The following is a 27154-nucleotide window of genomic DNA, read 5'->3' as shown; positions in this document are numbered from 1 at the left end:
TCTGTGTCAGAAATCTGAGAATGCAGGGGACGAGTTGACGAAACAAAGAAATAAATCATGCAGAAGTAAGTGCAGCAGACGAGAGCGTTGCTCTGAACTCCAAATCCCAGCTCTGGCAGCTGAGATGACGTTGTACGAGTTCCAGCTGAAAGAGCCCTTGGATGAGCAGGCTGAAGTAGCATTTTGTATTTTCCTTTAAGACTTCTGTCTCTGTGCAAAGGACTGATGCCTCGCTGCTTTTGTCTCATCACTGGTGTTGGAAGGAAAGACAGAACCTACAAAGATGGTATTTTTCCAAAGGACAAGATAAGCATGAGGCTAGGGAATGATGCTGGAGCAGAACCTGAATTCTCAGACATGTTTGGTAAATGCAGGGTGAGAAAGGCATTTCTTAGGTTGCTGTGGCTCTTCCCAGTGCAATTTTCTACAAGAAATGAAAAGATTAGAACAAGGCTCCCATGGGATATGGATAGTTTAAAAGGGTCAGATGATGATCCCAAGAAAAGACCAGCATTTCACATTATTTCTCTGAGATTTTAACACATAGAGGTCTAATATAAATGTTTTATTTAAAGTAAAAAGTGTGCACAAATAAAGGGAATGATTACACAACAACGTTCAAGACCATATTCCACATGAAACAGGAAAATAGTAGTGACAATATTAACTAGCAGAGCACCCATAGGAATCCAACTCGTGTACAAAAAAGAGGTTACTCCACATAAATACATCATGCTTCTGATGCAGACACGTTCTCCAAAAAACCAAACCTACTGCACTGGAATGTTTACACCCATTGTCCCTTCTGAATATTTATGATAGTTGCTGTATGCTTAACAATGAAAAATAACAGTTAATATCATGGCACTTTGGAGAAAATTAAAGTGTAAAAATGGATTTACTGTAATTTAAGATAGTTGTCACTTTGCAATGTTCTTAATGGTTAGATATGTAAATAGAAAAGGTTTTTTTTCTGTGGCATTTAAAAAAAAGTTAACTTTTGCTTTACTTTCTGTGGTGAATGGCAGAAATGTCCTTCTTCACATGAAGCCATTTCCCTTAATACCTTGTAGGAAATTATGCCACTGTAGAGACAAGGCTTTTCATGTTTGCCTTAAATGATTCCCAGGTTTAATATCAGTTATGCCCTGATGTCTAAACTGATCATGCGGGTACAGGAGTCAGAGGCTAAACAATCACCATTTTCAAACTGCATGTAGAGCAGTTCACTTGACCCCTTTAAAGGAAGGTTCACTCTGATATTTTACATTTGAAAAGATGCAACTTGAATTTAAGGAAACCTGATTTTTAGCAGCGAGGAGGTTCAACGGTTCCCTGAAACTGAAGCCCCTCAAATCACTTCTCAGTTTTGGAAACTCAGTCCAATACTAAAGAGTTTCCTATTCACATTGCAAAGAAAAACATGAACTAAATCTCATACCATGACACCAGTGTGGATTTGTGCAATCTCTCTGCTTGCAGCTGACATGGAAGTGAACAGACATACATCAGAAAACTTGTGCTATGAAATTAGTGTTGCCATACAAGGATTTTCACAGAAAGACACTGGCCAAGCAAAAGTCTACTAAAAGCTTCAGATAATGTTTGCCAACTTGTGCTTACAGATTCTCAGATCTGCTTTCAGTGACGCTTATCTTCTCTTACAGAACACAGATTCCTTCCCTCAGTGTCTCTTAATCCCTTTTCCCCAAAATAATAATAAAAAAATGGTACATTTGGCATTTCTTCAGCCCAACACATTCATAACTATTGCTTTAGCATTAAAAATAAGAATTATCTGTGCTGTATATTACACTGCTTACTAACATGAAATGTAAGAAACACACCTCTTAAGTCTTAGTTCCACCCATTCTTTCAATTGCTTTCCTTGAGCCTGCCAAACATTTCAGGTTTGATTGTGAGAACAGATCACCATCTCTAAGGGCAGAAGTTAAGGGAGTCATTATGGACAGCACCTATTTTATTCTAGATATGCTTTTTCCACTGGCAAAGTGGAACTCATTCTCAGCAGTGTGGCAGTAAGATACAAAAGGAACCAATGCCCTTTTCCAGGCTGTGGCTGTACCGTGTGCACTTCTGATGCAGTTAAGACAGCAAGTATAAAAGCAATAAATAGGATGAGGTTCAGTATTAGCTGCCCATTACTGCTGAATTACTCTGTACAGATTTTAACTTCTCGAAGAGTTAACTGAATTCTTTCATTAAACTGACACTTGATGCCGTGTCCAACCCTTGCTGGAAGGGCCAGGCTAGGAAGGCACTCTCTGTATCAGTGTACAATTCCTAGTGTGAGTGCTGGAGCAAAGTCTACCAATTCTGATATGGAGTTAATAGTCTCCTTCAGGGTAGGATCAATATTCCCCACAAAAGCAGCCAGTCTTGACCTATTCAGTGTAAATATCTGCTCTCCTTGCTGTCATTTCAGTCTGAAGGGCACAAATAAAGCTCTAATTTCTACATCTAGAACAGGAAAATCAGATGTTCAGAGAGAAGAGATTTGGAACTACTGAAGTGGTAAGTTCTTACTCATCTTGCTGAAAAATCTGAAATCCTTGAAGGATAATTTACTACATCACCTGATACAATTTGTTTTCATTAAGCACTGAAAACCTTTCCTTGCTCAGAACACTGTACTGGCAAACTATACAGTCAGACCCTTTGTTCAGTCAGGAGCCCCAGAGACCAACTCCTGTATTAAAATTCAAATTTGGCAAAATTGTTAGAAAGTTCTAACATTTTAAATCTGGCAGCTGAAGGTTCAGTATAACAACTGTCCTGGACAATAATCAATACAAAAAGAAAATTCACACTAGGTGGTGGCAAGGGCAGGATATTGAGTTACTCATTTTATGCAAGTGCATCCAAATGGAGAGATGTTTATCCATGCAGAAACAAATGGAGTAACAATTGGCACAGTTCAGAAATGGAGAATTCAGACACATTCCTCAGCTGACATCAAAAGAGGATTTATGTATTCAAAGCCTTCAAATTCAGACTGGTCAATCTTCTTCACAATATCACTATTAGGATTAAAAAACAATCATTAGTTGAGCGAAATTAAAAAAATAACATTAACTGATAGTTTGACTTAAAATTTAAACTGAGAAAATTTCCTTTAAATTGAGAAAATGTCCTTTCCCTCTTTTGTCCCTCTCTACCTTTACAGTTACCACTGGGCTCTTTTAACCCCAATAATGGTACCAAAATACAAAACCCCTCAAAAGCAGTGACTGGGCTTCACTCACTAACTCACAAAGCAGTCTGCAAGGTTTGCAGTTTCAAAACTTGCCCTAAACAGTCAGTTTTGTAAGGACCTGAAAACATTAGGATGTGACAGATACTGCACCTGCATCAGCAACTTTTCTAAATATAATTTGTACAGTCTGCATTTAGAAAGGGATGAGGAAGGAAGTTGTATTATATAGGTAACATTTAATATACACTGTTTATGTTTACATACTATGTGAATGTTATATAAAACCCTGTAAAATTCCTAAAATGTGAACAGGAGCGGCTCAATCAAACTAGAAAGGTCCTTCCCTCCCCTTCCCAAATCAGGGCCTCTCAAGAGTAAGGAACCACAAATCCACTACCAAAATCAAGCACTTTATCAAGGCTTTTCAGCCAGGATAATCTCACCTGATTACTATCAATATAAAACACCCAAACAAGTTTTAAAAAAAGTTCCTTCTCTTCTCTGAACTTCTTAAATTCCACATTACTTACTCATCATCTGGAGTGAGCTGCACAGGTTCATTGGTGAATTGGGAATCAAAGTTATCCAGACCAAATTCTCCAGATATATTTGGTTTAAATGGAGGCACCACTTGCTTTTGCTCCATCTAAGAATAAATGCACTTAGTCACACTGAGAATGAATTACAACCTATTGAATTATTTTTAAACAAGACTGGAAATTACTATTAAGTTCATTTTTTGTACTTTCTACAATCATTCTAATAATCTACTGCATTTACTGTGTGTAAAAGGGAAAAAAGATTGTGTATTGTAATTTTGGTACAATGTAAATTAAGAGCTTAATGTTTTTGAGCTTAAGGTCCTCTCTTAGGCTCAAAACAACTTTGTCACTGTATGCAAAGATCCTCAGCCAAGGCAGGGGCATTCACATACCAGATCCCAGTCAACGTTGCGGAAGAAGGGATGGCCCTGGATATCTGCAAACCCTGTCTGAGGATGGCAGCCCAAGCGTTCCTTTGGATCCTGTGCAAGGAGAAAGTATTTCTAAATGAATGCCACAGCCTACACATGAACAAAATGCCAATGTTAAAAATCCTATGAGAAATGAAACACCAGAGTTACAAGGAATGCTGAAGAACTAAATTAGCATTATTTATTTTGGAAACTGCTCAAATTTACCCTTTGAAATAGGGAGGAATATATGGAAGCCCTTAAATGAATTTTTTATAAATGACTATGTTGATTTTCTTCATTTTCATTCAGACCTGTTAAACATTCCATAGGTTTTAGAGCAGACTTGGTTAGATTACTAATGAATTTCATTCTTTCCCCCCACCTTCCCTTGCTCCTCCCTGAACAGATTATGCCAGGAGATCACACTGGGGTAGTAACTGCAGCTCCTGGTAAATACTGTGGAAAGAAGCTTATTTTAACAAGACAATTCCATCTCCAGGTACAAATATGCACACACTACCAGGGAGCTGTAACAGTGTGCAGTGAATGGTGTGACTTCCTTAGAATAATTTATCCAAATCTGGTTTCTCCTGTATCTCTTTCTTCCCACCCACACAGCACTCCCTAAAAGCCAGCAAGTGCTTGGACTCATCATCCACTACCACACGTGCACCTTCTGGCTCTCAGGCTAGAGAGCCCCCAGCGAGAAGTGAGCACGTCCTGCCTCTGCATCTCCTTCCAGGAAGTCATCAGAAACTGTCTAAATGATTTGCTAAGCTGCTTCTCTCAGAACCAAACTAAATCTGGTAAATTTGTTCAATTCTCCAGGTTAAAAAAATCACTTGGAGCATTTCTATGCCTTTCACTTTGGCATTTACTCATAATTCCAGTCTGAGAACCAGGAGCTTCAGATTTTAAGAGAAGGATCTAGAAGAAGGCCCCCAGCCCCATTGAAATTCTGCTTTAGGCTCTCACTTTTTCTACCCTGTTTCTGTCTATGGCAGATAAAGTACATCAGCTCTTACCTTGTTAAGGAAACTCTTTAGAACACCTGCTGCTTTCACAGAGAGGGATCGCGGAATTCGGATCTGTTTTTCCAAAATTACTGCAAGAAAACAAGATTCCATCAGCCTTTGCATCTTTGAAGTTAGTTTAAAGGCTAAGCAGAAGCAAAGCACTGAAGTGTAGGAACACTGATGGTACTTACCTTGGAAGAGATAATCCTCTGTGTTCTGATCAGGGTTGTCAGAACTCCCGACGATGTCGAACGGCGACCGGCCCGCCATCATCTCAAACATCAGCACACCAAGAGCCCACCAGTCCACGCTGAAGCCTGGAATTCAAGAGAGAAAACACCACTGGAGATATTGCACAACAAAAATACCAACACCTCTGGAGCTAAAACCAGAGAAGAATAAGTTAAAAATGTAAGTATTGCCAGTCTTTCCAATTAGCTGAATAAAGGAGATAAGGACTGCAGCAGACATTACGCCGATCATTACGTCGTAGACAACAGGAGGAGATGCTCTGCAGAGGATATGCAAAGAGGTTAAAGGTTGGTGTTAAGCCCTTAACCAAGGTTTAGATAATATTTAAGCCTAGTCATTACTAACTAACAGTGCATTATCCATGCTGAGAGATAAGGCAAAGGAGGAACTGTGTGAGTCTTAATAGCAGCAAGTCAGTCATTCATGGGGCAAAGCATATCTCCCCTACTATTCACTGCTAAAGGAAATCCCGGTAGCCAGGCTGGGGCTGATACACTCTGGCTGGCCTAGAAAGCTTGTGATAAGCAGGAGTATCTGAAGCCAGCATGAAAGAAATATTTGATTGAAATACGATGGTAGATTTAAAAAAAAAAAAAGTAAAGGGACATCTACTATCTAGTTGCAATGAATTTGTATCTAATCTATCATTGCCGCCAAATGTAAATCTCCAAAACCAAACACACTTCCAGACTGCAAGTATATAATTTGTAGTATCTAAAATGGTTATAAACAATAATAAATTTGGAAGACTCAAGATATTCTTCAAGACTGTACAAAAGAATTTAAAATGTGTAATGCAGAGTATCTTGTTTGCTTTGTGTGATGTTTTCTGCTCTTCCTTTGAAGGTTTTATTTACTTTTTCAGACAGGATGTGGAATCAAGACTGATCATGTGTCTAATGGAGATTTCTACTTTCTACTGCCTAAACAACTCCAATAAGAAGAGATAAGGTGAAAGTCAGAAAGTAGCAACAAGAAATTCCATTTACCGTAATCCTCTCCCCGGAGAATTTCAGGTGCAATATAGTTTGGAGTCCCACAGAATGTGCTGGTTGTGTCACCAGGCCTCAGACCCTCCTTTAGGAAAAGATGGGGAGAAAATACAGTTAACTGAAGATCCCCCACTCCTCTGCTAAGAGCTTAATTTTGAATTAATTAAGTCTTGAATAACCAGCATTATGGCAATTCCATGGCAAAGTCAAAGCTGTGCTCCAGTGTCTTTGTAGTGACAAAAATTTTCCCAGGGGAAATGGGCAGTGCCACACAATCCAAACAGGAGCAAGTGACTGATAATTTGAACCTCTTTTGAAATCACCTTATCCTGACTATTTCAGCCAACCCCTCCCAGACGAGTTGATCCAGGAGCTTTATGTAAGTGTAGCCTGTGCACTCTGGCATTTGCCTTTTCTCCACACATGGAAGTGAAATGAATATACAGCCTGTGTGCACTGTGTACAAAGAGAGAGCTTGACATTTCACTTTTTAAAGTCTCCACATCTTTTAATTTATAACAATTTCTTAATTGTTGATTTTTCTGGTTAGCAAGAAACTAGATCTTACCTTGCACATGCCATAATCTGTGAGTTTAATATGCCCTTCAGAATCTAGGAGCACATTATCCAGTTTTAAATCCCTGTAGATTATCCCTCGCTCATGTAAATAGTTCAGTGCTAGACTGATTTCAGCAGAATAAAACCTAGTGTAGAAAGAAATACTGATTAAGTAATCAGGACCCAAAAACACAATAACACAGTCTTGGTATATTTTCTATACATAATCTCAATTTGCCACACAGAGAAGTGGCAAATTGTTTATAATCATACAAATGTTTCTATGCACTTCAAAAGTTGTCTTTAGTTAATATTAATGTCTCCTGCAATCATCCCTTTTATCTCACCATCTGAGATTAAGCATATGCACCAAGAACTCAGCATTTGCCTGGACAGCTGGTAGTGGTTGTTGTACAAGAAACACATTGATATCGTTAGATATGAAAAAAAAAAACCCCACAAAACTGTTCTTCTAGAAAAAAATAGCAGACTGAAGTAATACAGAATAATGCCAATGCAAACAGCATCTAAATGCTTCCTATTACATTTCCTTCTTGAAACAAAAACACGGTGGCTTGCAGCAGCAAAAGGAGGATGCAGTTTCACATTTCTTAAATCCTTAACATCTGGAGAGGATTTGCTGGCTCATCCCTTATAATCTCTGCACTGCTGCACTGTGTCAGAAAACCACTGTTTTGATGCAAGAAATCTAGAATGAGACACACCTGGCATGTTCCTCTGGCAGCTTCCTCTGCCTCTGCATATGGAACATCAGATCTCCTCCATTGACATACTCTATAACAAAGAATAACCTGGAACACACAGGATTGTTACCAATGATTGTGTGCACAGCTGAAAGAGGTGGGAGATGTTACAGGTCTGCTATAGAACAATGTCCATTCCACTCCTCCCATCTCTGGCACCACAGCTGGTTTTACCATTTTCCCCTCCTTTGAATAAATTCCCAAATTCAGAAATCAAGTATACAAAGTTTCTCTAGATAATTCCTTCATTGCTAAAGGAATGTAATGTTCCCATATTCCTCATCCATTACAGGTACTGCCTGTCATTACTACACATGTGACTGTATGGAGCCACATCAGTTTCTATTACTGTACAGAATAGAAAAATAATAATTTTCATCTCTATTACTTGGTTTTCCTTTTGAAAACTAACAGTCTATTTTTTGAGTCTTGCTCACAGATTGGTCTTCAAAGAATCCAGGCAAGTTTGAGACAATTATTCCTTGGTTTTCGTACTTTTGATTTTCATCTCCTCAAGGCCTTTTTTCCCTTCCATTCTACATTCTCTTCCATCACATATTCTCAATCTCTTTTTTCCTACTAGCTGCACTTCTCTTCCTGTCCAGAATCCTTCCCACCACATCTACCAGTACTTTACATTTTCCCCATCTGAAACCTGAGATGCACATGGCACTTGGATCTCAAAATACTACAAAGATTTACAAGACATTGACTTTGCTACCTAACACTTCATGCTGTAAATTTAGGCCTTTGAGGTGCCCAATAGGATTAAATGTTTTTAATAAGACTAATTTATTATTAATTTATGACCTTTACCTGCTTTCTGTCTGGAAGCAAGAGTGCAGTCCGACCAGAAAGGGATGATTTGAGGCCTGTTCAAAGACGTGTTTCTCTGTCTGAACCCAATCAATATCCTATTTTTTGAAGAAAAGTGACATTCAGAAAAGGATTGTTGCACTTCTTACGTCAAGTACTAATGACAATTAGCACAAAGACATTCAAGGGCTCTGCTGTCCTTGTTTTACTTGCAAGAAATTAAATATTCTACAGTTCTGAAACGTGAAGCAATAGCTGATAGCATACTTTTTATTTCCTGGATGTCCTCTACTCTTGGCCTCACTGTGTAAGCACCTTGGGAATGAAAACACACTGGTCTATAAAAGATAAACTGGTGCAGGAAAATGTAAAGTAGTACCAAGAAATGCAGAAGGAATCAATGGTAGACTGAGAAATAAATGCAGAAGCTCTTGGACAGCAAGCCACAGTCACTCCAATGTTTTCAGAGTAGTCTAAAGAAACTCGAGGGAAATTCTCAGTAACAAGAACTTTTTAGCAGTTTAATAGTGCAGTTTCTGACACGTTTTCACTAATCACTGTGCAAAAATTGCTGAGATGGGGGTCTGATTTAACAAGCAACTAAAATGACATGGTGAGACTTCTTTGTGACAAAAACCCAGACTTGAACATATGAAAATCAGACTCCACCTGGCTACCTGCCTTGTGAACCTCCTACAGAGCAGTACAAGAGGCCACATGTAGAATTCTCACTGAGTGCTGCAGCCCAGACCTGGCTCCCACCTCCTGGGGGTCACTGGAGCTGTCTGGAAGAGTTGCCCAATTGACTGAGAACACCTTGCCCACCTCATCATCGTTGACGAGCTCTTTCTTCACCACCTTCATGGCATAAATGCGCTCGGTTTTCTTCAGCCGCACCAGCAGCACTTTGGCATAGCTGCCCCTTCCAATGACCCGCAGCAAATCAAAATCCTGCAGGCCCAGACTGGAGGAAGCTTTGCCACTTTCCCTAATGCTCATTGCCTGTGGATAAAGATGCATTGAAATGAGGAAGCAGCCTTGCCAGTGTCAGCAACTGCAAAAGTCAGCATTTCAAACAACATTTCAAAATTAAAATAAACAAGTAATTCAATTAACACTTGTTATCTTAAGACTGTACTGTCCTGGAAAGGAATGTGCTGGGAAACAAAGGAGGCAAAGGAGTCTTGGCAGATAAGAAACAAACCAAACTGGGAAAATTTAGAACACTTTCTCAATCAAAGCACATCTCAACTCAACCTTATTTTATTTCAAAATAAAGCAGCACACAAGCCACACATGCACATATCTCAGAAACAACCCAAATGTGCCCTCTGTGCTAATTCTCTGAGTTTGTGGCAAATTAAACTACTAATTTCTTGAAATTGAGACACACAGGCTTTAAGATCTCTGAAGATCCTCATGGGTTCCTTCCAACTTCAGATATTCTGTGATTCTATGTACAGAGTTAGCTTGGATAAGATTTCTTACCTCTTTTTCTTCACCAACATGGTCCAGGCTCTCATGACTCGAGGGATTGTATGGGATCACTGGAGGTGCAAGAAAAATGTATTAGACTGATGAAACACAGCAAGATTTTCTTCTGCCTTAAAATTCCCACAGTCAGAGAAACAGTTTAAATGCTTCTATTGCAAGTATTCAAAATGGATGGGTTGGCATTAGGACCATCACTCTGATTGCCACAAGAATAATCATGTTTGGTTTTGAGTTTTTTTGCCTGATCATGGCATTTTAAGTACTCACTAAATGTAACTGACAGCATAAATTCTTCTTTGTTTAGTCAAGTTTTTGAAACTGGTAAGATGTGGAAAACTGGAATTTTTATATTTATATCCCTCTTAGCATTAAGAAGTTGTCTTTTCTTATTCTATTAAAAAGTAAAGAAGGGTTTTAAAAATAATTTACTTCTAAGTTTACTTTTCAGCAACTTACAGTAATTTAAAGAAAAACATTGTTGATCTTACCTGTTTCTACATTATCTGAATGCACTGATGATGGATCCATAGGCATTATTGGTTCCTGCAAACATAAACAGGATTTTTGTAATAGACTGTCCAAGTGTCAGACACATTATTATAGAATCAATAAATGAAATTAATGAGCCCTGAGGAATATAATCTAGCTACTTTTTAACTTGATTAGTCAACATAGTTACTAAAACATACACAATGAAATAAACAACTGCATTCTTCATTTTCCCTCTTTTCTAGAAGTCATGATATGTTTCCAGAAGCTGCAGAAGTGACAAAAGAGAAACAAATACAGCATATGAGAAGTGAGACAGAAAAACTCAAGTCCTTCAGCAGTATATATATTAGTCAAAAGAATTCCCAAGATATAGACTTAAAGCTGTCTGCTTTATTAAACCAGGAGAACTTAAGAATTGAAGATGATTGAATTTCTTGGGAGAAAAGTCAAAATTTCTGCTCTTCATATTCTTTTGCTGTAAATGGGAAATAGTCCAATAATCTATCATATATTTAGAGATTTTAGTCCACCTATCCATTTTGAAGATGCAAAAGAGTGTGTACATATATACATGCTATGCAACATCCTTGTGAAGGATGGGATAAATGTCCCTTATATGTGACAAGGGAAATAATGTCAGACTTGCAGATTAGGCTCCTGTCTTGCTAGAAGTTGCAATTTTGCTCGGTGAACCCCAAATTTTCTTTCAAAAGTCATCATAACCATAAAAATTATATTTCAACTACTGTGATTATTTGCAGGCTGCAGTTTAAAAACCAACAGTATAAAATGAGGGGATGGGGTTATTTGTTTGATTATTGGTTGGTTGCTGCCTTTTTGAGACAATTTATCAGGTCAGTTTTACTTACTGGCTGTAGTGTGTGTCGGCCACATTCAATGTTGACAAGTTTGTGACACTTCTTGTGAACGAGGAGTTTGCAGTTGATGCACTTGTAGCCCTGGCGCCCCAGGCCCCATATCCGGTCAGTGCAGATGGCACAGTGAGCTCTCTGCAACCAGAAACCAACAAAACTCATTAAAAGAGCAAAACTGAAGAATAAAACTGTCCAGCCACACATGCATTAACCAAGCTCATCTCGTCTTTTCTCTGTAGGTGAATCCTTACAGAGGAAGGCAGGAGAGCAGAAGCTTCAACACCTTAAACAACCAGAATGCAAATGGGAAGGTCACCACTCGCTGAAGGACATTCACAAAACAACTCCAAAGATCCATGGGAACAGGGTGCCTATGGAGGCAAGAGTAGATTTAACTGATTTAACTGTGGTGTCTTGACAGCCTTTAACCCAGATGAGGTCAAAAAACAACAACAAAAAAGCTGAAGTTAGACATGAGGATGCTCAAGATGAAGTTTAGTGGAGACGATCTCAAGCATTAAGCACACAATACACTAAGCTTAGAGAAGAAGGAAAGATTACTGAAGCTGTCAAGGGACCTGACTTACTCAAATATTTTGGGTTTGGTTTTAGCTGTTGATGCTTTTAAACACAGCAGAGCCTTCTTGGTCCTTAGCTAATTATATTTGACCCTTGCTTCCTGAAAACATTTGGAATGGTTTGTTATTTTCAGTTGATTACATGGCACCAGAAACAGGCTGCCTGGAGAAATACCTCAGCTTTCTCCTTTAAAAGTCATGAAAGAAAAGTCTGTAGCAAGTTCAGACTATTTTACTCCCAGAAGCTGAAAAACTGAATATCTACTTTTAGCCATCTAATACATTCCAGTTTGCCCTCTGGGAAGATTTTAAGGGAACACAGGAGCTTTGACATTATGTTTTCAGAGTATATGTAAAGTGAACTGCAAGTAATTTGTTTCAATTTTTTCTATTTCAAGTGCCTGATGATTTAATACTGCTTAAGTTTCCTAAAGATACAGGATTACCAGAAGTGTATAGACAAACAACAAAAATGAGAATAAAACTACCTGATAACTTTTCAAGGCAGTGGCATCACCATTATGAAAATAAGACATCCCTGTATCATGGCTTTAAGTACCCAACAAGAGTCTCACCCTGTTAAATCGTTTGGCTTGGAAAGTGTGACCATTTGCACAATAGAGCTTTCGCCACCGGCGGGCGCCTCGGCGATAAATGGACTCTAAGAGGAAAAACACAGGATTATATCCAGACAAATACAAACACAGAGCTACAGCATCTTCTCCTGGAGGTTTCTGTGCACAGTAACTCGCAGAGTAAAGTTTCACTCCTGCTCCTTACAGAAACAGAGGAATGCTCCAAGTATCTTTTTCTTTTTTTTTTTTTTTTTCCTAAGATTTGGAGAACATTTGAAGTAAAATATCCTAATCAACTCAAAGTTAATTGTGATTTTTCTGAAGTTAAAAGGAACAGTGAGTCAAAAGAAGGTAAATTGTCCAAACAATACAAGCACTTGTGTGCAAAGAATACACATATCTCAGCTCAACTTGGGGAGAAGCTGTGGGGAAGGGAAAGGAGGAAGGGAGGTGAATTGGGAGCATGTCCTGATTTATAAGATTGCTTGACAAATCCTCCAGTGTTTTAAATCCACAGCTGCCACTAAGAATTCTTTTTCTTTTTTTTTTTAACTATTACTTTATTTTTCATTACTTGAGGCATGTCAGAAACCAAAACTGAAAACTGAGATATGAAAAACTACACTGAGCTGTAAATATCTTTCTGATTTAGTCTGCAGCCTCATTTTTCAGATAACCAGCATTACCCATTCTGCCCAAGTTAACTTTTAAGCATGCACATTTAGATTGGATTGGTCAGAGATTTGGACACCAAGCTGACAGATGCTTGTGTGCATAACAGACACACCCTTTTTTTATAAAACTTTAAGACTGGGGAAATAACCTCTTTAGTGTCTAGAACAGTTAACACACTAGAGGTGTTTGGAAAATCCTCCTGATAGCACCTGAACATCAATTTCAAAAGAATGAACCACAGATTTGTAAATAGTGACATGACAAGTCATTATCATTGATTACAGTTGTCAGCCAGCAATCTGGCAAATCCCCAAAAGACAGGAATAGGATAAAAAACTGTCATGAATGAAGAGGCAAAAGCAAGGAAAGCAGAGTGACATGGATAGTTAACAGGAATGTGAAATGCTTATTAACAATGATTCAGAAGTGAGAAACATTAAGTTTAGCAAGATTTCCTATTCCTTTTAAATATTTAGTTTTTACAGATTTGCATTATTAATATTCATAAGTGCAGGATGCAAACCAAAGTACATCAAAATCTGCTAAAACAGGAAATCTGAACTGATATTCTGTATTTCTTAGCTGAAATGTCTACTTACTATCTTCTCCTGGACAAGGCATGCCAGGCCGCTCTGGGACACAAGGAAACACTGCAAGAAAGACATTAATTTCTGATTAACTTCTGATTAGCTTTCATTTCAGACAGAAAAGAAATCTTTGGGTTAAATACAACACTCCTGAAAGGCATTCAAGCATCAAGAGAATAAAACTGACTGCACTTCAACAAAACCTTCTTTAAGAACAGGTGAGCTGCAAACCACCACAAAACACTTTTGCTGGTCACAGCAGGGACATACATGAGAAATACACTCAAAAAGCAGAATAAATGAAGATATTTCTTAAAGACAGTAACTAGAAGATGTAATTTTGGTTTCTCATGTGGCCAATCTTCACAGTTAGTCAAGATTTCCAAATACTATCAATGTATTCTATGACAGTGTCCTAACAGTTACAGTTTATTATTGCTTAATATGTATTTTTTTTCCCCACAATTTATTTTAGCTTCACTAGCACTACCCATCTTCTACAATTTATTTGGCTTCAGTAATCATCAGAGAGAAGTATAAATGTGGACAGATAGCCCTGGTGCCAGTTTAATCAGAAGCTTATCAAACACAAAAATTAATGGAGAAAGGGCAGAAGAAAAATTTGATCCACACAGAAGCAGTGAAATCTATCTACAAATGGATTATATTCTTCCTCTTTTTAAAACTCTCTGTGGGAAGCTGGAAAACTGTCTTTTGCTTTCAAATGGGCTGACGATAAACTAGATATTTGCTATCTTTTTAAGAAAAGGAGCCTGTTGATACTCTGTAGTGTAACACACCAACACTTCATAATGATGACTTTTCTGCTCTCATTTCTGATAAACCAAGATCGACCTTCTACAGATAAAAAGTTACAAATAGCTAGAAAAAATATTCTGGAGAAGCTGCCAAAATAGGCATATAACCCGGAACAACAAAAATTGAGCAACTACATATTAAACAGGGGCATGATATTATTAAGTTTAAAACTGAAGTACTTAATTTTGGAAAAGTTGAACTTTTCATTAATCTGCCATCACAAATTGAGCTCATTAACTTTTTTTCCCTAACAGAGATGCTGCTCTAAAGCACTTATTCATAATCAACTTCAGGATGATGTATAACTCTAATAAATAAATAAGTAAATTGTACTTTATCACTTCTACCATTCACTGCCAGTAAGTATCGGAAGGCTGAATGAAGAAACAGAGGCTGGATTTCCTGAATAAACTAACAGCAAAATATTTTTTTCTCCCTTAATTAAAAAAAAGAAGAGCTAAAACCAGTGAATGGTCATCAGCATCCCTTGACAGGATGGCCACAGGCCTGAGGGGAGAAGGGTGTGAAAGGCACAGGAATGGAAGGTAAGAATTCCACTCATTCACAGGTACAAACATGAGCAGCAGTAAATTTCAGTAAATTTCACCTACCATGGATCAGAAGCTCTGAATCCTTGTTTAGTTCATACAACCTAAAGGCCTCTTCTAACTCCAGCTGAGAGGAAACAGTACAGGGATCTCCTGTGGAAAGCAAATAGCACAAAACTCAACCCAGTCAGTTCCATACCATTCAGTAGTTCACTCACAGTTGGTTCCAGGATAATTATTGTAGAAAAACTCCAATATTCTCAAATGTGGTAGTATTTATTCTTAACACTGTTCAAAGAGTACATCTGAAAATAGAGTCATATTGAGTTCTTTCAGGGAAAATAAAAATATGGGATATTCCCAAGAGGCAAACAGATCATAACAACAACACATCATTGCTACAAGCATGATTACACATTATTTCAGTATGGGAGGGGCAGGTTGTATTCCAGCACCTAAAAGCCTTCTAAGATTACCTTTTATTTCATGGATTTTTAATTAAAACTGAGTCAATCCTATTTTCACAGCTGCTTCAGCACTGCCAAGACTTGCACCAGGAGCTGCAAAAGCAGTTAGAGCTCGAGTCTCTCCTCAAACCTCAATGGAAACTTTTGACAAATAACATAATCTAAGTGCAACACCCCGTTTTTCTGATTTGTAACTACTACTTTCACACACACAATTATTTGAAATAAAATTCCTTAAAGAAAGAACACCAAGGCAAAAGAAAGGTGGGAGTTGGCTGGTTTTGTTTCTTATTTTTTTTAATAAAACAACTGCAGTTTTGTTGACCATTTGTGACGGTGCAGACTAAATTACATACCAAATCCTTGATGATAAAGTTTCTCAAACTTTTCTGTTTTCTTTGGTGCTGGACGCATTAGTAATATTATTAAAAAATTAGCCCCCTAAAAGAATAAGCCTTCTCCAAAATAATACTGTAACTGAAACATTTTAAAAACAATGTTGAGTCTCAATCATCACTGCCCCAAAGAAAGAAAATACTTCTAGTTATTAGCTCAACCTTTCTTCCCCCCTCTTCATCTACACAAGATGTTCTGTGCAAGAACAAGGGATTTATCTCTGCTTGTCCTCCAGCATGAGCAGTTCATTTTTAGCCCAAATACCAACAGCAAGTCTGCCTTTCCATATTCCTAATTTTTAACAGAAATACTACTTTCCATGTCTTTAAGTGGCAAGCTGGTTATGGGTAACCAAACTGGAGGAAGGCAGAATCATTTCCATCCCAGCTAAAGTGGATCCAGTCAGGAAGTTTTACTGCTTTGAGTCCTCAGTCAATACCGCAGTCAGAAAGTTCACAAGCAACAGACCATTAACTATTCTCTTTGTGTTTTACACTGCAAGGCATCTAAATTAATACAGCCACGGCTAAAGCTTTTCAGTGCAACCACACACCCAGCAGCAGGAGGTATTTCAACTCACCCCACAGAAGCTTTTCCAGAGAATTTGTTTTGTTTCTAATGTATCACAATGCATTTGTTCCAATGTATCTTCCCCCAGAACAGGAAGGACATGGACCTGCTGGAGCCAGCCCAGAGGAGGTCACCGAGTTGATTACAGGGATGGAGGACTCAGATATGAGGAAAGGCTGGGACAGCTGGGACTGCTCAGCCTGAAGCAGCTTTGGGGTGACCTAATTGTGGCCTTCCAGGACCTGAAGGAGCCAACAAGGAATGTGAAGAGAGAGACTGTCTATAAAGGATGGAGTGACAGGACAGCAGGAATGGCTTCACACTGACAGAGAGTGGGTTTAGATCAGATATTGGGAAAAAATTCTTCCCTGTAAGGGTGGGGAGGCCCTGGCACAGGGTGCCCACAGAAGCTCTGGCCATCCCATCTCTGAAGTGTCCAAGGCCAGACAGAATGGGGCTCTGGGCTACCTGGGATTGTGGAAGGGAGTGGAATGAGATGATCTGTAACATCCTTCCAACCCAAACCATTCTGTGGTTCTATGTATTCTATGCTATTGCAAAAAATATAAATGTAAACGGTCCATTTTCAGAGTTCTTTCTTTATTGTTTCCTGCACATCAAAATCTTCCAGATGAGTTTTGAAGCCACCAGTCATTTTCCACCAAACCACTTCCCCCTACAGCTGGACACCTGGACACCACAGTGCCCACCCAGAGCACAAACTTACACTGAGCAGAGCAGGGTGGGAGGAGAAGGAACAATTGTATTTACTCAGACTCACTATGAGAATCAACAAACCAGTTTTTCTTCATTTGTTTCCGACACCTGTGCAAACAGTTCTGTGTTTCCTTTTGGCAGAAGCAAAAGAGGGTCTCAAGAACAAGCAAACTCAGAACAGAAGGTTTACACACATCTCTCTCAACAGGCTTGAGTAGTACAAATTTTGCAGCTAAAGACAGCTGGGATACAAAGGAAAATATTTACTTTTGAGTTATATAGTGAGAAACAACAGACTGAAGACACAGACAAGGCCAGTGTCCAACCCACAGGATGTTTCAGAAGGCAGAGTGAAGCTGAACTGACCATATATGGAAAAAATAGAAATTCGTCTAAAATCAAATCAAGATCATCCTATTTTCCAGTTGTATCTGAAGATTTTGGAAATGACTCCACTCAATTAAATTATATCTTTGAGTGCCATTACCTCTATGAAATCAGAGTAGCTACACGTGAAGCCCTCATCTTGCAAAGGCATTTGCTATATGACAAATTAAAACCTTAGTGTCCAGGTAAATCCAGTTTAGTCAGGAAGCAGCGATGCCCCAGAGCCCTTATCTTCTCTCAGACTATAAAAACCATGAGTAACTGTAACAAGTACCAGCCTACAGCACACACATTTCCTCGTGCTAACAGCGAACCTCAGGTTAGGGGAGAGGATGTGATACAGGCATTTTCCAGTAAAGCAAAACAGGTTTCTAGAAAGAATATCAACTGAAAACACTACAGAGTGGTGCTGAGAGAAGAGGCAGGGAGCTTGGCAAGAAGCCAGGTATTGTACATGCAGGAATTATTCACAATAAAGACAGGAGGATTTGCTTTAAACACATTCCTCATTGGCAGATTAACTTTTTCTCCACTGACATTAAACTGTAAGTCAATGATTAAAGTAAACACGGATTGCTTGTGAAAATCAAATCCTACACATCAAAATAATTCAGGCAAACCACAACCTTCCTTTTTTAAGTAAACTTATCTTTAATTAAAGAGCCGAAATTGAGAACAAACTGTGGCTTCAAGTAAATTACTGAATCAGTACAAAATGTTCATTAAAAATATATATTTATTTCCTGCTATGACTGACACTGCAGTCTCCTCCACTGCAGTGAGGAGTCCATTATCTTCCTGATGATAAAACAACACAGGCAGTATATTATAAAGTAAATGTTCAACTCCCAGTAGCTCTGCTGCACAGTTCAGTCATAAACACTGTTATTTTACTGTACTGCATCTGCCTGGCATAAATAACTTTGGAATGACGAGGAGAAGAAAAAACCCCACCTGCTCAGACTCCCAAGACCACATAATCTTCAACACACCTGCCTATATGGCACTTCCAAAAATCAACTTTGCTCCACGTTTAGCTTTAGGCTGAATAAACTGGCAGTGGCCCAATTTGAAACGGGAGGAAACAGTTCCATAAGCACCATTTATGCTGATGGCTGCATGCAAACACCAACCACAGCCAACAAATCACTGCACACTGCAGCCTTTTATGTACTGCATCAGTTAAAATAACTCCACAGCAATCTCGTAATTCAGAGGGCTCTTCCTTGTAGCTGTAGCTCAAAACCTATGTGTGGGATGAACTAATTCCACTGAGAAAACAGAACCTACAAATAACCTTCAAAAAAAATTACTACTGTACACAGACAGCTCAATGGATGACATCTGTTAACAGGGAGAACAGACTCTGGACTTTTTTCATCCAAGGTAAACTTTAAGACGCATTATGTAAGCACTAAAGATGAGTTCTCAGTCAAGGCTGTCACTACACTTTGATGAAAAGTTACCACACATCATTAGTATTTGGAAGAAGTTTTATTATTAGCTATATGCTAATAGACTTTAGGTTGCTAAAGTAACAGCTGATAATAACACTTGAGATATAATGTTTTTGGTTACACATACAACTCAACTATACCTTAAATTATATCAATATTTTAGATAAATACTGCAATTCGTATAACTAAATGTCTGTTTAACTCTTTAAAAAGTAGAAGATATAAAGGGAATCTTCAGCATCATAAAGGAGTACTTTCTGTTGCCTTCATAAGAAATCCTAACACTGAATTAACATTTTCATAGTCACTGAGGTCTTGTTTGGTTTATACAGACAGAGAGCAAGCTACACACTAAGTAGTGTGAAACAAATACCTCTTCATTAAGCTCTACTTTAGAAGGCATTGGATAACTTATTTTTAGAGTCAATTCAATGTTTTATAAGCTTATCTTATGAAGGCAGAGGGAAAGGAAAAGATAAAAGGGACAGAAAAGCTGGGAAGCTGAGCTATGTATTGATGAGCACTGATTTACCTTCCTCATCAATCCACTTCATGGTGAAAAGCTGCTCGTTGTCAAAGGAGCACATGTCTCGAACTTCACTGCACAGGCCCTCGAAGGAGATGGAAGGCTCAAAATAGGTTATCATGATGTCCCTGGGAAAGAGAAAAATAAACTTCAGAAACTATTCCACAAAACATAACACTGATCATCATCTCCAACACCTTCCATACACCACTAATATTAACCCCATCCCTGATGCAGCTCCTCCAAAATGTTAAAGTAAAATAAAGTACCTAAGTTCCCTTCTTATAGCAAAGTCAGGCTCTAAGTGATTTTTATTACTTGACATTTAATCCTCCAGGTATCTGCTTCAGAAAAACCCAGATTTCATGCCCATAAGTAACTATGAAGTGAGTTGCAGCAAACATTAACCACACAGAGAAATTAGATCTCTTACACCAGTGGAAACTCAAGAATTAAATGCTGCAAACGTTTGAATAATGTTCAAAACACATTTCTGGTTTTACTTCCTCTTCAACAGCTATTTAGTTATTAGTATCAAAATGTAAAAACACATACATCTACTCCAACTAAATTTTGATTGTGCAGATGTTATGAAAAATTAATGACAAATACTAAACAGATTTCCTAGCAGATTTGGGGGCATGTGCAAATATTCAAAGTGCCTTTAAAAAAAGAGTGGTGCTTCACACAATGAACGGGAAGGCTGACAGAGAGCTATATACTTAGAATTGAAATTTACTGCTTTACTGTTTGCAGAATGGGTATTTCTGTGATAACTAAAAGTGAGTTAACCTGGTTTTAGTATGTTAGCAAAAAATGCTGGCCCACTGTATTGGCTGGGCCTTAAAGGGTACAGGTGACAGGCTCAGACCCTTAACCAAAGGAGTTGGGACACAGGTAGAGGAAGGAGGAAAGCTGCTTACAACACACTCCTCAAATATAGCATAAAAGCTCCATGTTTGAGCTACCAGTTCAATCTTCCCATAAAAACCTCCCCCAGCTGGATTTGCTCTGGTGGGTGCCAGTGCCCAGGACTGCTTGGGAGAGCTAAAAATAAATAATTGAACCAACAGAGTTTTTACCTGGTCAGAAATCCCATCAAGGTTCCTACCAGACTGAAGTGTATGTATGCAGCAAGTTAAATATCTTTAAATCATGTGTGCATGGGCAGATTGAGATCAAGAAGGTGACTTAACATAAAATGCTGTGGTTATGGAACCAGAGCAGTGTTCAGGAGGGGCAGAGAGCACACAAAAACCAAACTGCTTGCCTGAGGCTCCTCTGAGAGCAGCATCAGGAATAAAATCAACTGGCAATTTCTAAGCACTGTGGAAGAACAGAGAGCCAGCTTCTGGATTTATGAGCATCATCAGTTGGGTTAGGTTTAGTTAGGGGACAGACTCCAGGAAATACAGCAGATGTGTGCCCAGGATAAACACAACATCTCTTCAATAATCTGAATAAAGCAGTCAAAAAGCTGCTACGTGATTTGGGACAGGAATCGCTCCTGTTCTTTCCACGTGAGACAAAATGCAAAACAAACAACAACTGGATCCTGGTATTTAGACACAGCACAGTCACTTACAGCAAATGGGGCTTTATTTGAAAGCCCCAGTCACATCCATCCAACCCGGCAAAGTCTTTTCTCAGACCCCTTTGCATTTCCCTTTGCATCTTTCACCAAAACACCAGCTGGGAGCCCAATGCCAACAAGATGGATCTGACAGGATCTGACAGTGTGTCAGTGTCACAGACACACATCAGCCACCTCACAGCAAGCCTGGATTAGCAGGCAAAGCCTTAACCTGTATTTCCTGTTTTTCTGGGAAGGAACTCAGGCACTGCTTAGTTAGCAGCTCCACTAAGTTTACCATCCCTTCCTTGATTCATATTTTAGCACAGATATATTCACTGTAGAATATGTTCTTAAACAAAAAAAAAATAGTTCTGAAGAGTGCTGAGAAGCCAAAGTATTTATATTTATTTATATTTACATTGCAGGGCTTCTGGCATTGAACTAGCCAGTAGAGTTTGTTAAATGACAACTACTGCCAGAAAAGAAAGTTACAGACCACACTTTTTGAGATTAATCACTCATGCTTCAGCAAAAAGTGAAGATTAAATTATATATATATTAGGAAAATCTGTTCAGCACATTTTCAAATGTGATTATTTAAGCTCACTTCAAATAGACTTATTTGTACTGCAACAAAAAGGAAAAATCACAATATTAAGATGTACTGAATAGCCTTGGAATCTCTTCATATCTCTAAAGTAAAAGCTAGTACCAAAAGAAAAAAAAAATCTCTTACTCCTTGTTGGCACCTTTAAGTAGCACACTAGTTTTCCTTCAGAAAAAAAGAAGAGTTTAATTATTTCAGAATTCAAGCATGTTCTCTAAATTACTACTCTAATACCTCTAGCAGGATATGTACCAAAGAGTTACCAAATAATTTGGAATATCTCTTCTGCTATAGCAGACAGTAATCAGTCTTTCAGAGAACTCTAGCCAACAGCAATATTAAAAGAGAAAGATGATGTCAAGTATAAACAAGGTTCCACAAGCAATATCTACATAACACAGGAACTGAAAGGTTACAGGTCTCCCTGCTGCTTTATTTTGCCATTTGAACTCCCCTGATGACCCTGACACTTCTGCTGGCACAGGTCTCATTTTCACAATGGTTCTGCTGTCACACCTTTGTGTCTCCACACTTCTTGCCCCCAACACAGCACTGCTGATGCCTTCCTTAGGAAAAGCTGCATTCACTCAAGCCAAGAAGAAGCTAAACTGTATTGAGAAAAAAATTTGCATTTTAAATTAAAGTTAGTTGCCCAAATGAAGGGACAAAGGAAAGTGAAGATGGACCATAGCCTGCTGACCTGCATTAAAGATACAAAATGTTTTCTTTTACTGAGATGTGGGGAAAATGTTCTTGACAACATCTTTCCTTGTGATGAAGATAAGGTTATACACTGCCTGGAATAAGCATGTTTGTCACAAAGCTATCCCAAGGCGAAATAAGTATCTTTGTTTGTCCCCTATTGGTACACATAGGAAACCAGAAGAAAATCTGATTCAAGCACACCTTTTGCACCACCACACCTGGAGGGGCCAATTAACTCTTACTAGGGAAGCACCAGGCTTTTTACAATTTGTTTTAGCACTATTGTAGTTGGTCTTAATCAGGGACCTGTGAGTCGGAGACATGCAAATATACAAGCCAGAACTTGTCCTGAATTACTTTCACTGAATATGCTATCACTTCTATTTTTCATAAATATTAATAAAGATCATTTATTCATACTACTAGAAGGCCTGTCTGAGTCAATATCCTGCAAATATCAGAATCAGTAAAACATAAATCTTAGGAAGACTGAGAAAAAGCAAATGATAAATCCAAACACAGTAGAGAACATATTTTAATTACATATAGAAGACCATATTGTCCACCTTTCCTGAGATCAAACAGCTTTCCTCACTTTCTTTTACAAATCATCCAAGAATTGTAATGTCCTTTAACAAAAGAAAAAAAAAGAACCATCCAAAACCAGAACCAACAAAACCCCCAAAACCAGTGGCAACAATTAAACACAATTCAATGTATGAACCTCATTTTTCACTCTTGAAACTTGAACTCCTGTGAGAGAACAACCCTGTAAGAACAGACACTACTGCTTTTGACTTTTCACCTGCAGCCTCATATATCCCACATTATTTATGTATGGGGAAATGTACAAACACATTACACATGTTACCTACATATCCACACATGCATCACACACCTGGCCCAGTCATTAAGGCTTTTGAAAATGTCTAATTAGAGCTCCCCACAGGACTCCTGGGGAATTCTGCTGTGTCAGGGTCATTTCTGTACTGTGAGGTGCAGCCACTGCCATTCACAACCATTTCAAGTATTGCTTTCCCCTGTGCAAGTCTGTTTTTCTGGGAAAAAATATATTGTCAGAAAGCTAAATAAATAATATTGAAACAGCAAGAGGGGAAAATGTAGTCACAGGCTTAATCCAAAGTTTTCTCACCTATAACAAACTGAATGCTCTCCTACAAAGAACTTGATTGTCAACAGACAACAGAAGATGCTGTACTGAAGAACTGACCAAAAAAAGTGCCCAAGATAAAGAAAAATAGAAAGAAATTATGCAAGATTCAAGAATCCTTAAGAAATTAATACCCTGGAAATCTTCATGGAGGTACATTTTGATTTTACAATTAAAATGTATTTTCTCCTCACACTTTTTCCACTCATGTAATAAAAGTAATTGAGTAATTAAAATTAAGAAAAGAAGCGGGTTTACCATGTATCATGAGAGGTCTGTCAGGTATGTTCTTCATTTGACCCAAATCAAACTGAAGGTGAGCAAAGCATTGGTATCTACCCCTTTTTATTAAAAATCTAACCTACATTACAGCCTACACAGCTAGAACCAGCATAAAATCTATGTCAGGCACTGAAAGAATACATGCTAGGAGTTCTAATCATGACAAAAAAAATGGTTATTATAGCTGTTTGGTTTTTTAAATCAGCATGAATTCTACAGGATTCCTTGAGCACGAGCAGTGAATTATTCCTACCTGTTCCCTACTCCTACAACATACGCATGAATGATTTAACAACTTCTTGTACTGACCTGACAAAAAGCATCTCCAGCAAACGAGGTAAGACAAAAGGCAAACTTTGAATATCATCAGAGTGCTGAAATGGTTGTAATTACAGATGCTGATTAGTGCCACACACTCGGAGCTGCTATATTTTATTATTGTATCAACAAAAATCCACCTTTGGAGTAACAAAGTGAATCCCAAAAAAAAAACCTCAGGAATCTCTGTTACAAGCACTACACAGATCATAGTAACTCTCTAAAATATGTAACACTATTTAAAGAATTTTAAACAACCAATCCTATGAGGAAGATAAGCACAGTTTAACTGAGAGAGGGAAATACCTGGAAATGCTCAACTTAGTGCCCTAATTCCCAAGTCTCTGGGAATTCCCCATCCCCTTATTCTCATGATCTGTGTTCATTTTTAGGAAAATTTCCCGTCCTATTTTAACATATTTCATGAATTTAAGATAAAGAATTACCACTGCAAGTTCAATGAAACAAAGACTCTTCAAAGGGTCCTGTGTGAAGTCTTTGTCTTGGCTGAGAAAAGCAATTGGGCTCCTGGCCAGACCCAGCCGAGTTTTGGGGATTCAGGCTCGGCTCTTTGCCCCAGGCAAGTATCCCGACTATCAGATTCCCAAACGTTTCAAGAACAAATCTGTGCTTCTAAGTGGCTGGGTTGGGTAGGCTTGGTGGTTTTTTTTGTTTCTTTTTCTTTTTAACCAGAAATTCTTTTTGGAAGATGAAAAGACCTTTACAGCCAGACTTTCCCAATAACTTCTACAACCCACTTAAATGCTTCCATTAAAAGGAAATTAGGAGAGATTAACGCTTCCTGATTAACACTGTTTCCCATTAATTCCTCGATCCTGCTCTGAGACAGTTTATTTGAAGAACGGGGAAAAAGCTGCCTTTGGTATCAGCATTCAGTTCTCAGTCTCAGAGTCATTTCAGGGCAAGTGTAGGTAAAATGCTTGGCTTTGATATCCACTTGATAGTGCAAGTCTGAGAAGGGGCTTGAGACTTTCTGTTGTAAGAAAGTGGAGAGAATAATTTGCCTACATCTCAAAATAAATCGTGACTAAGGCAGTCAGCTTGTTAGTTTGTTGGTATTCACAATGGTTAACCAACACCCTCTATGACTCTATGCCATTATTAAACTGATAACTGCATTAACAGATAAAAGTCAATGAACAGACTCGAAAGAAACATTCCAGTGCCTGTGAAATTATTACCAGTGTCATGAGCCAGCATTCCTGCCCAATGCTGCAGATTTTTTTCTTCACTCCCACAACCCTGGGCTGCTTCCTCCCTGTGCTAAAGCAAGAATACATGTGATTGCATGTGGAAATGATCAAGATTAAAACTGACCCAGCAGAAGAAAAATAAATGGTTTTCATCCAGAGGAGTTTCCCGTTTTAGTTCACTGTCTGACCAAATGAACACCTCTACCAGCTGATAGCCAGAGGCATCTTTGCTTCCTTAAGAAAAAGTGGATTAAAGGGACTGTGAAACAAAGAGCTCAGAATTTCACATACTTTGACAGTGTCTCACATGTCCTTTAAAGCCACAGACTGTGCCAGTCTCCACAGCAACTTCTACAGACTTCTGTCAAGAAAAGCCCCAAAGCAGACACAAGCCAGAAACTAAACACAGTAGCAAATACCAAATGCTCAGCATAGTTTCTGTACCTCTCCTTAAAGTTACACAGCCAGAGATAGCAGAGAGTAAATACTGAAAATTATTACACTTCTTGCGCTTAACACATAACTGGAAGGAAGCTATCAAGAGCATCGTGTTCACACTTAATCCAAAAATGCAACCTACATTGTTTTCTGCTTAGATCACCTCCCCTCAAACTTAATGGCCTAATGAACTACTGGCAACCCTTGCACTGAAACTTATTAAATCCTGTAACTGTTACTATTTAATAGCTGGCTATGAATCCAAGCCAGAAACGTTTCTTTGGCTCTGTGTGTTATTGCTGGAGAGCCACTGAATTAGGCCCACAAAATTCAGATTTCGATTTCTGCAGACAGCTAGTATTTTGTTGGTGTTTTTTTTTAACAGCAAAAGCATAATTGATAGTAGATGCATCTGAGTTACCATTCACAGACTCCCCTGGAAATCGCTGGCAAACAGCCGAAAAACCCATGAAACAAATTTTCATACAAACATCCTCTTCCTTTAGTCCTGAACATCACATAACATAGAAAGACCAGGACGAAAGCCGGATCCCAAACATCCTGGCGTGTATTAATGAAGGGATATGTACTTATTACTGGCAGCCAAGACCTGGGGGCGAAGGGAAGCAGGGTGAGCAGGGCAGAGGCTGCTCAGGCACATCCTTGCTCACCGGGACGGCCACTCCAGGAGAAGGGAGGATCCGACTTCCCCCCGAACCCTGACACCAGTCCTGCACTTGACACCCATTTCAGCACGGCCGGTCGGTCGTGGAGTGTTTTTCCTCCGCTCTTTTCCTCCTCCCCTACAAGTCAGGGCATAGCCAGGGCTTGAGCCAGGAGCATTCCCGGGTGCCCCGAACAAACGCTGCTCTCCGCCCGGCCGTCCCCAGGGGCTCAGGGGCCCTCACTCACCCCTTGTAGTAGGCTTTCACCCGGACCTGGTGGGCGCTGTCTCCGCCGAGGCTGCCCCCGAGGCCGCCCGGAGCCGACATGGTGCTCCCGGCGCCGCCGTCCCGCTGTGTCGGCATCGCCCCCCAGGCGGGCCGGGGCAGCCGCAGGCTCGGAGCGGGGGAGCCGCAGGCTCGGAGCGGGCCGGGGCGGCGGCTGCGC

The 27154-nt window shown here is 39.1% G+C and overlaps 1 protein-coding gene across 1 annotated transcript; it reads right to left on the bottom strand.

The window, feature by feature from the left end:
• Window positions 1-27154, bottom strand: PRKCI (protein kinase C iota). The gene is made up of 18 exons (XM_030954396.1): window positions 26957-27154; window positions 19740-19861; window positions 15277-15366; window positions 13859-13909; window positions 12585-12670; window positions 11426-11566; window positions 10553-10607; window positions 10059-10117; window positions 9396-9572; window positions 8571-8668; window positions 7716-7802; window positions 7001-7136; window positions 6430-6517; window positions 5380-5505; window positions 5198-5277; window positions 4152-4241; window positions 3748-3863; window positions 1-3041 (listed from the first exon to the last, which is right to left on the bottom strand). Exons 1-18 carry the CDS (start codon window positions 27070-27072, stop codon window positions 2954-2956), a joined length of 1806 nt encoding a protein of 601 aa, XP_030810256.1. The 5' UTR covers window positions 27073-27154; the 3' UTR covers window positions 1-2953.

The sequence above is a fragment of the Camarhynchus parvulus genome, chromosome 9 (assembly GCF_901933205.1).
Source record: "Camarhynchus parvulus chromosome 9, STF_HiC, whole genome shotgun sequence".
NCBI lineage: Eukaryota > Metazoa > Chordata > Aves > Passeriformes > Thraupidae > Camarhynchus > Camarhynchus parvulus.
This window is presented reverse-complemented; position numbering and strand designations above follow the sequence as displayed.